Raw genomic sequence first — 14,492 nt, forward strand, 5'->3', positions numbered from 1 at the left:
GTTCAGCACAATTTAGAAATTTAGCATTACAATGTATAGCAAAACCGACCCGATGCTTCATAACTTATTAACTTTGGAATAAAGAAATTCAATTAAATTATTTTTTTGCCAATTTTGAAAAGGACACAATTAAACAAAGCTAAGAATTAAATAACGGGGTCCAACAACTACATATCTTGTGGACGTCCAATCAACAGATTTGATTTTTTTAATAGAAGACGTTTATCAGCGTAAAACCTTTACAGCGAGATGTAATATTTTCGTGACGATAATCAGATCCTATAATTACCTAATCTCGAACAAGACTGTCACGATTAGAACGATAGCTTATCTACAATGACGTACGTGACGTGCATGTAACACTTAAATGTAACTTATTAGAGATTAACTAAGTTTAGTTTATTATAATTTTATTATACAAAATAAAGTTGTTGTTATATTAGCTTATCTGTGGTTGGCTGTTCGCAGGCCTTTCTAGCTCAGTACTATCCACCCATTAATTATAAATATTTCTTGTGAACTGATTCTATGGTTGCCAGCGCGTCATGGTTGATATTTCTCAGTACCATAAGCAGCACATTTTAAATCTGGTGAAATTGACATGATCGCGGCCGAGATCACACTATACACTCGAATGCTTGGCTCTATTTTCGGATCATCTTAGACTTAATACAGATCAAAGGAAGTTTTAGTGTGACGTGTCTAATTTTAAAATTATGAACATTGAGCAAATTAAGTTTGTATTTTGTCGGTGAAATAATTACTTTATGCCACGGATGTTTTGCATTTTAGTTAGACTAATAATAAAAACTATTCAAAGGATAATTTAAACGTTATATTTGTTTCACAAACAGTTCATTGAACATGCAGATTCGTAATAATTCAATTCATTACGCGAATACCGAAAGGCGAAATCTATTAAGCTTGGCATCATACGGCCTTTTTCATATAATTCTAATTGATTCAAGAGCGTAATAATTAGCACAAAGTTATTAAAGGTATTACTTAAGAGTATGGGTAATGATCGATTGTGTATACTGTGTTGAGTGATCTTGAGCCGATAGCCATGGCGATACGTTTTCTAGCCCTTGAAAACGCTTTCGAATCGTCAAATGTGGAGTTCTATTGGCTCCGATATATTTCCAACAACAGACATTTAATTTTTTTATTAATTTAAAGCTAATGTAAAAATAATGTAGTTCGACCAAAAAGCAGCCTCAATGCCTAAATTATCTAGATTTTTGGCGATAAGTAAAATAAGAAAATATACAAAAAGCATTTCTTGGCAATATTTGTTTCTTATAAATAATCTCACGTACCTATAGGCGTGGATTTATTGGTGTAAATTATATGTTTTAAGACCTTAGGTTGGTTGTTTCTAAAATCATGCATTCAGAAATAGTTTTTGGCGAATCAGTTGCTAACATAATCACATATTTACCAAAACATCGAGGTAGGAGCGCATCAAAGCCAGCCCTTTGCAATTCACCATCTTCTCGCATACCTTGTGACGAACCGTCTCGCAGATCATCATTGGGTACTTTATAAGACCACGTTACAACAATAAAATATTCCATGTAACATAACGTCACAACAACCGCACTCAGCACATACTGAAACCAGTATGCATTAAACACCCAATACAGTTTTGAAATTTGCCGGACGCGAGGCAATTTACACAGGCGTGTATCCGTTTTATTTATATTCGTACAATATTAGTTCTATATTAACGTATTATCATAATAACCACTTGAATTTTCTAAAATTACAGAGGAAAAGTTCTATTTTCAAAAAAACAAAAAGCCATTCGATTCTTTTTAAAGCTAATAAACACATTTTTGTAAATGGCACTGAAATCGATTATTCTTCCAATTAAAATCGCTTTTAAAAAAACAACGTTCTAAAATAGTATTTTAGTAACGTGCAAAAGACGTTCATTCCGTGAGCGTTATTTTCGAACTAAATTTTGAAGTTTAGCTTTAATTGCATATTTATCTAACGACGTCCAGTTATCACGTAGCCCTAATGACTTGCCCGAGCTCTACCATTTTTAAAACAATCTTAATTATCTGTCATTCATTCACTATAAACAGTACAGAGATTAACTGTTTCATAGAAAATAAAATAATTTCCATATTTGTGCAATTTTCATAAATACAAGTGAACATTTTTCTATTCCTTAACGTAAATTTAATTGTATTATAATTAATGCATTCTCTGTCTTTCTCTGTCCCTATGTCCCTTTGTACGCTTAAATCTTTAAAACTACGCAACGGATTTTGATGCGGATTTTTAATAGATAGGGTGATTCGAGAGGAAGGTTTTTGTATGTAATACATAGACAATATAGTTAAGTAACACTGATAATTTTAAAAGTTTCTAATGTGATGTCGTAAATTACGCTTACATTGTAAAAGCTGGCTGAACCCTACTAGATAGATCAAAATAATGTACTACAGAATTGTACACCTCAAAAATGTCTACAAAAAAGTCAGCAATGGTATGTGTCTATCTGTTAGTGATAACCCACAATAACATTTTTTTGTCATTTATTTTTTACCACAAATATTGGCTAATTTTCGAAGCGATTTTAAGCAATATAGCATTATTATGTACCTTACCAATTAGGTACCTTAAATAAATTGTGCATTCAATATAGATCAATATGGCCCTTCACAGCATGTAATTTAAATTAATATTTTCGAAAATATAGCATAGCGGTTTGTATTTCCTAATGAGTGAAAACTGTGTACGTTGTAACTATTTGTTATCACTACATAGTATAAAACAAAATTGCTTCCCGCTGACTGTCTTTTCCTGTCTATGTTTAAATCTTTAAAACTACGCAACGGATTTTGATGAGGTTTTTTTTAATAGATAGAGTGATTTAAAGAGAATGATTTTATATGCATAATACGTGGACAATATAGTAGATAAACACTGATAATTTTAGAGGTTTCTAATGTGATGTCGTAAAAAGACACATTTTTTGCTACAATGTTTCAGATAAGCTTTGAGTGAATTGCTACCATGACAAGAAACTATCGTACTAAACATTAGAAGGTTGGGACAACAAGTCTCGTACGCGTTTATTCTTAGTTCATAATGGCGACTCATCACTTGTAAAGATTTTCCATCCATTAACCCACTATTGTATCAATATATTATTAAACCGGAAAATAGACTAAGATTATTTAGACCAGTCGACATTTTCGAACCATATTATGTTTTTTTTTTACAACTTATTTCTTTCTGCATTATTAAGCTAATAACCTTAATGACGCGATACCATATTCAGTTTTAAAAATAATTTAAAAAAAAAAATGGCTCAATTAATAAAAAAATATTGCATAAATTAATTAAAAAATATATTGAACCCAACACACATTGCAATAATCATCAGCCGAATTCAAAAAAGGGTTCTAAGTTAACCCTTACCGACGTGTTTTTTTTTTTCAGAATGTAATATGACCGAGGAACGGATAAAAAACTTAGCAGATGTTTCTGTCTTTTGATTATTGTAAATATTTAACTAAGACAAATTATACTAAACGAATACTAAAAATAACTACTACTAAAACTAATTAATTATTTTTAACATAGTTGTGTATTTATAGTAGTAGATAGGTTGTATTAATTCTGTATAGAAGCATCTGTGCACTATGGGTGTGCACGTGTGTTTGGTTGTACTTACATTATTTTATGCAGACTTAGTTTACACACTCGTAACAACAAAACTGCTCGATTAAGTTGTGCCAGTATCGTATCGAATCCAATGCTACGTTCGAATTAGACGTGGCTAATTATGCACAAAAATTTATTAAGGCGGTCGAAAGCTTGTCACGAAATGACGTCACTAATTTTGGGGGCCATGAATTTAAAAGAAAGTGTTGAGTCAATTTCTCTAACTTATCTCATATATCTTGTCATAAAAAATGGTTTGTTTGTTATCTTGAATCTATTTATATTTTTCATACCTTCGCCTCGGCTTTATTTTTTTTTTTTTTAGTTTTTAGTAAGCTAACCGAATCGTGTATTATATAAGGAAACCGCACGAAGCGTCTTGTGAATATAGAAATTCGAAATATTGAAACGGCATCCGAACTCATAAGCATTATCTAAATCTCTACATAATTAGGTAGATAGAAAATATTTTAATTCCAAAATCTTATCTGGAATAGATAAATTGAATACTTACATTAGCAATAAACTCACCGAGGGCGTATCAGGAAATAATTTTGATACTATTAAGATTACGGACTCATGAGCGATAAAAGTTTTCCTGATTTCTGTTTTTCTGTCTGTACGAGAGAATCTAGACGGTCTATACAAATGAAACATGTATTTTGCATGTTTTCATGTAAATTTATATGGTGAATAATTTTTCATTTACTACAAAAATATATAGGACATAAAATTACGAAAAATTGATAATGAAATAAATAGTAAGAATATTGAGTCATTATTTATTTTGATTTTTTATCGTAGCTTTTATTTGTGCCGAGAGGGTACAGATTATTTCGCAAATGTCAAGTATAATTTAAGGCAACCATATTCAAGGCAATGTACGTATTCCAATGACAAATAAACAACTTTAACATTTAATTGACGTGAAGTCATTGGTCGAGACCTTGAATAATCTATGGTATTCGGTAAAGATACGTAAAAATTGCTTCTTGAATCGTTTACATTGTTTCAAAAATATAGACGAAAAATAGTCGTATAATAGAAGAAGCAGACGTTATACTAATTTTAATTCAATATGTTATGGACTAATAGCTTCATAAAATCATAAGAAATTTGATCACTGTGAGCGACCTTTGTGAGATCATCATCCTTTCCTTATTACTAAAAAATTATATCTTTATCACATTCTGAAGCAGAGTATAATATATAAACCTTAATACATGACACGAACGTGTACCGACAGTTTATAATCAAACAAAAAAATAAGCCCAGCTTACAAAACAATATACAAAATGTTAACTTTCAAAAATCTTATAGGAAACAAAACTATCAATACATTCCTTACAACACTTCTAAAGGCAATACATTTCGGCATACAAACGTACCTACGTTTAGAAACGGCTCGTTTTAACAACAAAACTAGTTTATCCAGATTCGAGGCTAACGGTGCGTGCGGAATTAAAATCGTTCATAAACTTGACATAGACGAATCAAACAAGTTTTAAGACTTATACATCTGATTTCATTCATATCGCCTACCGTATTAAAATGATCCGGATTTATTGAAAATATACTTTAATTCAAAGCTGTAAGGTTTATAATATATCGAATAATTGTTATTTTAAGCGCAGCTGTTTAAAACGAATGAACAGTTTGATTAAACAGAATGACAGAACGAATAACACTCAACATTCAGAATGAATGCATTCTAAAATTAATTCTGAAAAGTTAAATGTTATTGTAAATTTAAATCATTATTAAGAATAAATTAGTACTACACATACTTCATTCTATGTATTTGCATTGGGATTCCCAAAGAGAATCTCAACGTGGTTCACTTACGACGTTATAAAAGACATCTACACAGAGTATGTAAGGAACGCGAAGAAAATATTTAATACATACACATTAACATATAATATAAAAAATTCATTGACATTATTTAACAAATATAGAGGATGCGCAACACTCATAACTATGTATGTAAATCAAATGTAAAACTGAAAACTCTAGTGACATAACAATCAACAGTTTTGACAGACGATAGTGTTGCAATCAAAAAGACACGGATCACCCCATTTCATATTAAAACCAAATTTTGTAATACGACTAAAACTTGACACTTACATAAAAAAAAAACACAGAATACCGGTTCTATTTCACCGTAATTTTAGGCTGACGGAATTCTCAACTTGTACGTCTACGAATTATAACCTGTGTGAATAATATTTTGTAATATACCATTAATGACTCGCGTTATATAATAGACTGCTTTATTGCGTCCTTATCAACATCTGAAGCTCATTAAAGGCTTAGTGAAACTTTATTAGCTCATTAAAACTACCTGACTTTAACATTATATTGCAATTTATCAAATTTCACAAAACATTATATAATTCGTTTTCACACAACATTACCAAATATGTGTTTGATGATTTTTCGTCAAATTTAATAATAGTATATAATAGCATAGTTTATTTTTTTTTATTTGAAAGTGAAAACCTATTCGAAAGTCGATACCGAAGATAGAATGCCGATGTACTATTGTACGATGTATGTTAACTTATTGTAAATATTGTACTTAGCTGAGACATTGCAAATGAAGTTGAGCATTTAATATTATAATGTTATCTTCAATGACACCTACACACTTTTATTTTATTTTAAGACAAGAAATGACAACACGCAAGCTTGATCCTCTTTCTGAGTCTAATATTTATAGGGGCCAAACTTTGTCTTTCAATTTTATGGGTGTTTGAATATTATTTTTATTTACTAACCTCTAAGTCCCTAAAGACATCTCTAATGTCAGGTTTTTTGGCGCGTGAAGCTGCACGCCGCCTCCTGACGGTCCTGTTGAGTCGCCTCACTCTCCTGCGCACGGCAGCGGCCTGCTCCCGAGGCAAAGGCCGCACGGCCTCTCCCAGCTGAGCCTCGGTGACCTCGAGGCCCGCCTGGAACGGTGCTGCCAACGAGCCGAGACCAGCGGCTTGGAGCCATTCCGTTTCCAATTCGCCTTCTGTGCACAAGAAAAATTATAAATTATTGACTTGAAATTAATAACAACCAAGCTACTTGATGCTACAGCAACTTATAATCATATTAAAATTTTGTCTATTAATATAATTTAATTGTGGTGTTAAATTGAAATAAGATGCGGCTGATTACAGTGTAGAATAAGAACATTATAAATAGGGAGGAGTTGGTAGTGATTTAATTAGATTAATAACGTTAATTTATTAAATATAACTGTAGCTACTGAATTACTCGTCAGTCGTTCTTAATATACTCTACATTGCAAATTCTAAAAGCTTATATGAACCGACATGTATGAAGTAGTTCTTTGGTTTGGTAGAGTCTGTTAATAGTCGTAAATATTAAGCACTACTACATTCAGCACTAATATATTACTATTATAATAAGTAAGGAAGTCATGTATGCAGCATACTCTTATATATTTTCACATTTTTGATAACAAAATAGAATATAAAAATATTTTATTCTTATTAAAATGGACGCAGGTTTGTAAGGATATATTATTAGTTATTACATAAAATAAAGTAATTTTTATATGTACTCAATGTAAGTGTATTATTTCTTTAACAACTTCTCAATGTTACATTCAAATGACAGCTGTCTTCCGCGTTTTTTTTTTAAATATATTTAAGCATTGTGTCAATAATATAAAGCACGTGTTTTGTTAAGAGTTGTTTTTTGCGTAAATAACCTCTATATAGCCGTGACTGTAGGAGTTGTAGCTACTCGAATAATAAAACTTCAATCAAGACTTCTTAATTTGCACGGTTATTAAGTATATGACATCACAACACTCTTTGGTTTTTAATATATACCCCATTCCAATTGAAGAAGAAATAAAGATACTATGTAATACAGACAGTCCTAGATTAATATATATTTTAGGTATAATATAAAACTATTCCACTTCACTATACTTATATCCACTTTAATTTAACTACCAAAGTTCCGATAAACAACTTCGTCAACATTCAAAAAGGTAATTTTTCTCGCATCCATAGCGGGTATAGTAGCAGGCTCGACAAATAGTATCGCTCTAATTCAATATCTAAGTTGTTTATTTTGATTTTCTCTGGTTGGGATTAGAATAGACTTTAATACAAAATCCGTGTAAGCTAATGTCGGTAAAAAGTAAAGTCCGATTGTGCCGTTGGGGCTTTACCCAAGAGATAAAGTCTTTACGTTATATCTTAAGAAAGATTTTCTCATAAATATAACTACGTGTAAAAGGCAATAATCTGAATGATTGATTATCAAAGCGTGGTTTAAATGCAAGATAAAGAAATTAAGAGATACCATCGCCTCATAAATATGACGTGCATTAGGAAGGTTTTTGCAAAATTTTAAATGAAAGTTGAGCGCTGAAACTATCTTCACATAAACTATCCAATAAAAGTATCGTTCGTATTAGCACACATAATTATAAATTAAATTATACTTAAACATTATATGTGTTACATAGTCTTGCAGCAAACGTCGCGAAAACTTGCTGTGTTTTTGTGTGTGTGTGTGTGTTGTATTATCTGTGGTTCTCCTTCATTCAGAGAAATAGATAAATCCCGTTACATTTAATTTTCATGCTTGACAATCAACTTGCGCTAATAACAGATTCATGTCATGATAATTTAAATAAGATTTATCTTTTCTAACGCAGGCTCTCAAGTTTATTGTTCCGCTGCAATACCATAATTAATTATTTACCGTTCCATTGAATTTCCGATTATAACGCCATTGTCCATCACCCGATGACGGACCGATGCAATGTCTAAACTCTCTAGTCAATAAGAACAAAGATAAATTACATATTTACATCAATACGCGAACATTACTAAACATAAAGCGATACTTAAAATTTTGAGGAATAACTTTTTAATACTCCAATTAAAAGTGAATCCTGTGCTATGAGTAAGGATGGCAAAAGCTTCTTTTTTATTACACTGGCTCACTCAGCCTCCAAACCCGAAACACAAAAATAATAAGTAACCAACGCTGTTTAGAGATACACAGGCACGCTTGCACAAAGCCCTACCCCAAAGTAACTTCTTCTAACTTATTAGAAGTAATTTAAAAATAAAATAAAAACATAACAATAACTTAATAAAAAAAAATACGTAAAAAATTGACGTGTCATGTCATGTAATGTACTTTGTGTTTTTTGTTAGTTGCAGAAAAAGTTAAATACGGACCGCAAGCAAAAACCCCAAGACCGAAGGTTAAAGAACTTAATATCGAAGTTACCGACATAACATCCTTAGTTATTGCTTCGTTTGATTTTAAATTTAAAAATAATATGCATGTTATAAGTCTGAGTCATTCCTTAATTACAAAATGTTTATTAATTTAGTTTTTAATACAGTTAGAAGATTCGATACGCATTATTTATAGGAACCTAAATCAAAAACAGCGCTATATACAGGTTTCAGACAAATTAAATTAGCTGACTATCATTATTTATTTTTCTAGGTCGAATGGTTCTGACCTCTGGCAGATTACATTCAGCCAATCCTAATTCGTGGGTGTCAGAAAGATTTTATAAGGATTTTTTGTTACGCGCCTCTATCAATCAAACACGTAGTCTGTTAAATTATTTTCGCATACAGCTTACATAGGTACTGCGCGATTCCAGATATATGGGTTGAGGGAAAATGAATACAAAGGTAGATATAAATTGTTATTTCACAAGTCTGACAGTTCAACGATCTATAGATCAAAAGAAAGAACCGGTAATAGTCTTTGTTTATATTTGCATCCGTAAATATTATTAAGTGTAATTATATAATTCGAATGCAGTTAATTTCTAATCCTCGTAGATAATGGAACAATTATTTACACTACATGTTTAATGATATACAAATACACGCAGATTACCGCTCTAGCATCTGACACGAATTACTGTCATAAATATCGAACAAAAGATTTAAAAAAAAACTTGTATTAGAAAGGAATATATTGTACATACTTTCATCATTATCCTACTTACCTATAATTGCCTATATAACGGAACAATAAGTAAATACTGCCGATGAAATCATAAGATCACAAATAACGGTATCCATTTAATGGAACCTCCTTTTACGATCCATGTTTCTGATACACCTACACTCGATTAATTTTGCTCGCTGGTTAATTAAAATCAAAAAGATTTAGACTACCGGTAACAATATTCGGAATTACTTAAATATTTATTAGGTTTTATATGTTTATAATAAACGAATCCAAGAGATAATTTTCAATACAGAGAAATATGGCTTTAAGAAAGATTCACAAACAAATTTGTAATTATCAAATATTATACATATATTTTAATATAATATAACACAGGAAAATGTTAATATTCATATATCTTAAAAAATATGAATCATATTCTGAACAACTTATATAAAGTGCAGTGGACTTTCCGTATACAGTGGATTAGCTAATGCATATTTTGTATCTGTGTTTATTAAAAGTAAAATCTAAACATATATGGAAATCAGGAAATAAAACAAATATTAACGCTAGTTTATAACATATTCAAATAAAATTGAACTTTGATGGCTAGTGAATTAGAGTTGTTTTAGCAGACTTCTCGATAATTCATTTACAGATAGTATAAATAAGATAACATTTCAGCAGAAACAATACAATTAAAGCATCCCTAATAAGGACCTGTAACGTGCACTCATAAATAGCTCCTGAGTCAGCGCTTAACGCTTACCAAATACTGCTTCGTTTTGCCTTTATATATGCCTGCATAAGTTGTTCGTTTTCCTCCTTCAAAGGAACTGTCTCGGTTTAAAAAGACGGATGTCTTTGTTTACATTCGTTTGATATGTATAAGACTGGACGTGGACTGATTTTAAACAAGATGTTTCCCATAACTGAACTGAGGATTCACTAAGTCGTATTTACCAGGCAATGTTTACAATATCAACAAATGCCTGTCAGTTTAATACTTAAATGTCCAATTTCCTTTGTTTCCATTAGCCAACATCATTAGCATTAGCAACAAAGAGATTTTATTTTACAAACTGTTGTCGTGTACTCTTAGCTTTATTTTATATTATCTGTAGAAACGGTTTGAACTTTGACCAGATTCGATATAAATATATAATGATATTTGTCTAGTCGATAAAAACGTAACGTAACGTTTAGTATTTAATAATTTAAGCCAATAATTTCACTGTCGAACTTTTTTTATCTTTACAAACACGTAGACAGTTTTCGTATTCTATTTCAAGAGGATATTATAATTGTGCATAATTATTTATGAGATAGATTAAATGTTGACTAAAATTAATGTTACTTACATCCACTTAATCTGTCAGCTTACACTTACTTTCCTTTGCCGTGATTAATAATCTGTTCTTTTTTCTATTTTTTATCTGTTATTATAATATCTATGTGTGTTGGCATAAGGGCGTTGTTAAAACGGAGGCGGACGGGTTTATTTTGGTCGGCATAGGATGTTATTTGTTTGGTTGAAACTCAACTATTTTTAGACTACGAAACATCCAAATAAAACCACTAGTGCGCGCGATGCAGTTGGAGAAATTGTGCAGAGATTAACACATAAAAGTTAAAGTATATATTTGTTTCGACTTGATTTAGACAAAGACATTTGGTTAACTATAAATATTATGTAAGGATTTAGTCGAAATGACTTTGCAGGATTAAGTCAAAATGAAAAAAAAAAAAAAAAATAGAATATTTCGAATATTTTATATACTTATGTATTTGAACGCAAGGATCACATTTTTTTGATAAATCATTTTACGTTCTGGTAGCCAAAAAACAAAATGTATTTATTCAAATCAAAACAAAGATACTCCATTTCTAGAAAGTGTTAATTTGGAAAAATAAATTGAAATACTTATTAAAAAAGAATGATATCGCTACTTTAGATATAATTATTATGTGGAATAGGATAAATTAAAAAAATCAGCAGCAACGTACATTAAATAAAACATCTTAGCTGCACATTTTGTATGTTATAAAATATACAATTTTTGTTATATTTTTAAATAAAAACTCAACGCGAAGAGAATCTTGTTCACAATCAAGTTAAGCAGAACAATAACACTTTATTGTTACGAAATCATATGATAATTAAGTTTATCTTTATAATATGGCAACATCGTGAGTAAATATGTTTCAAAATGGCCTTACATTTCTTTAAAAGGAGAACACGCAGACTTATTTTAATTGCAATAATTAGAGTCTTATTCATAATTACCAATAATAATCTTCACATTTTCTTTATGATTTGGAACTGAAATACAAAATCATGATATTATAATCACGATTTAAATCATAAGGTCAAATAGAAATTCACAGATTAGGGAGACTTCGATATGTAACACTGGATTGAAACGTCTTTAACGGGTACTTATTAGCAAGTATTACGATTATTATTTTTTTAACAAATTTAATTTTATTATATATTGCCAAACTATGTGACATACGTTATCACATTGGGAAGGGTGGGCAAATGGGGCACCTGATGGTAGGTGATAACCATCACTCATAGACTTTGGTGCTATAAGCAATATTAACCATTCCTGACATCACCTTGGAAGCTAAGATATTATAATCTTTGTGCCTATACTTACACTGGGTCACTTGCCCTTCAAACCGGAACACAACAATATTAAGCTACAAAAATGTCGGATTAGGGACTGGAACCTTCTCAGGCGGGCTCACATAAAGCCTAAACTTACTGCTTTTTCCTTTTAATAATATTCGCAGTCAGAGACACGTGAAATTAACGAACCGTTAAATATTACGCCAACTGTTACCGCTCTCATGGATTTTCTATCTCCAAGTTGCAATTTGTCTTTGTCTTTTTGTTTTTAATTAAAGGTAAATTTTGAGATAATCGGATAGACTCGTAAACAACTTCGGACGCAGCAGCTTCTGATCGGTGACTAACCAACTGCGCAGGTGAAATAATGGTTGTGAAGTTTGTAAGCAAATACAGGTGCGCTCTCTATTTCCCTACTCTGATAGCCTGACATATCGGCGGATTTCATGCCCAGGACTAATGTATTTATGTGCCTCCCAGGCACGATTCAGAAAATCCCAATCTCCGGGTTGTTATTTAGAAATGCATTACAGAAAAACCCAATAACTTTTATCGGAAATCACCTAGAATTCCAACCCGGACCCCATATTAACTAACCGTTCGGTGGACAAATCGTTCGATCGCCTTCGTTCCGTGAGTAAAAAAGTTCAAATATTTTAAATTAATCTGATTTATTGTTGATAAGAACGTAACAAAAAGTCGCTCTATGATCACTCACCGATAACGTATTTGGCGTGAAATCGGCATAGTGCTCCCATAACACACATTAACACAGTGGGTGGTTGTCAATTGTAATAATTCAGGTTATTTCTTCATCAATTGTTAATTTTATTTGAAGCGTATTAACGACAACCCGTTACAAACGAACGTTCTGATTCAATTGTTTGAAAAAGCCACGCAAATATGAGTGGGCTCCTGTGTAAGGTTTCAAATGAAAACACATCAGTGGGTGTACCTACTGAGTCAATTGTAAACGTGTGTTCTTACGAAAATATTCGCGTTCGTGGAGTACGTTTTTTTACACCGGCAAACAAATCCACGACACGATTTTTCGTAGATGAAAGACGGTCACGTAGTTATAACGCTGTCTCCCATGTGCCAATAGATTAGAAAAGGACGCACATATCCCTTGTTAATGAAAAATGACACTCAGTATTGTATGACGCCTCTTCGCGTATCGCGCGTCGCGGCGCGCGTGAGACTGCGCGTGGGCATACAAAGTTCGCGTTTGAGTTTATTATGGTCTTATATTTATAGACTCGATCGAAATTTACTCTTATATTTCAAAATGTAAAAGAATATTTCAGATGAGTTGAACGCCCCATTCATAAAATTCCATCAATGAACATAAGAATTACGTTCCGTTATCTGTTTATTAACTAATAAAAAATTTAAACTAAAAACTTTCAGCCAGAAGCTTAACATAGGAAATATATCTCTCTATAGTTCTAGAAAATCATCGTTCATATAACTGGTTCGAGAGCAGTAAATTAATTTAACATTAGCATAGACGGTGAATTGGCTAAAAGTAATTAAGAAAATAATTTGCTATCCTAAGTACCCTTATATTATGTCCCATAAATAACTGTACGTCATCGTATCTTAGAGTATAATCAATATACCTAGTCTCATTTAAATATATTGATTCTTTTCGCGTTGTTGTTTACGTCGGTATTCATAAAATGTGTCCAAAGAAAAATACTAAACAGTCCTAATATTATTTTACTAAAGAACGAATGACAAATGTACGGTTATTAACTTTTTAACAAATTGTTAAGTATCGCCCTGCTGATGAATGCGTAATACACAGATGCACTATTCATTCCACTATTCCCACCTGTAATCCGAAGGGACGGCCATGGAATACGACTAGTAAGAGAACAGGAACAGATCCAGTAGCTTTACGCTGCAGCGCGATAAGCTAGCTAAACTAATGAGGCCATTAATTATGTATTAGAAGGGCAAGGTTGTTTCCGGAAACAGTGTGGACTTTAATATAAGTTTACTTCCCGTCGTTGCCGCTTTCGTTATTTACAGTGTAACCAATATATCTACCAAATATCTGTCAGCGTTTTTTTATTTTTACTACTATTGTAAAAATAAAAAAAATACGAATGTCATTTTCTAAAGAATTTTGAGTCTGTTTTACGTTGTTTTCTGTTTTTTTTACTCTGATATATCTTTTTTTTTCTTGTTATATTCTGTA

General features: G+C 31.5%; 1 protein-coding gene across 5 annotated transcripts in view; it reads right to left on the reverse strand.

The window, feature by feature from the left end:
• Positions 1-14,492, reverse strand: part of LOC113398190 (rho GTPase-activating protein conundrum) — a 90,759-nt gene that overhangs the window by 7,841 nt on the left and 68,426 nt on the right. For 4 of the 5 annotated variants that reach the window (XM_026636801.2, XM_026636800.2, XM_064220810.1 and 1 more), the window contains one exon: positions 6,468-6,706. In XM_026636801.2, coding sequence (XP_026492586.2) covers positions 6,468-6,706 — 239 coding nt within the window. Of the gene's footprint in view, positions 1-6,467; positions 6,707-13,004; positions 13,295-14,492 lie in introns of those variants that run through there. The other variant, XM_026636804.2, reaches the window with a different exon arrangement.

This window comes from Vanessa tameamea, chromosome 2 (assembly GCF_037043105.1).
Source record: "Vanessa tameamea isolate UH-Manoa-2023 chromosome 2, ilVanTame1 primary haplotype, whole genome shotgun sequence".
In the NCBI taxonomy this organism is placed as follows: Eukaryota; Metazoa; Arthropoda; class Insecta; order Lepidoptera; family Nymphalidae; genus Vanessa; species Vanessa tameamea.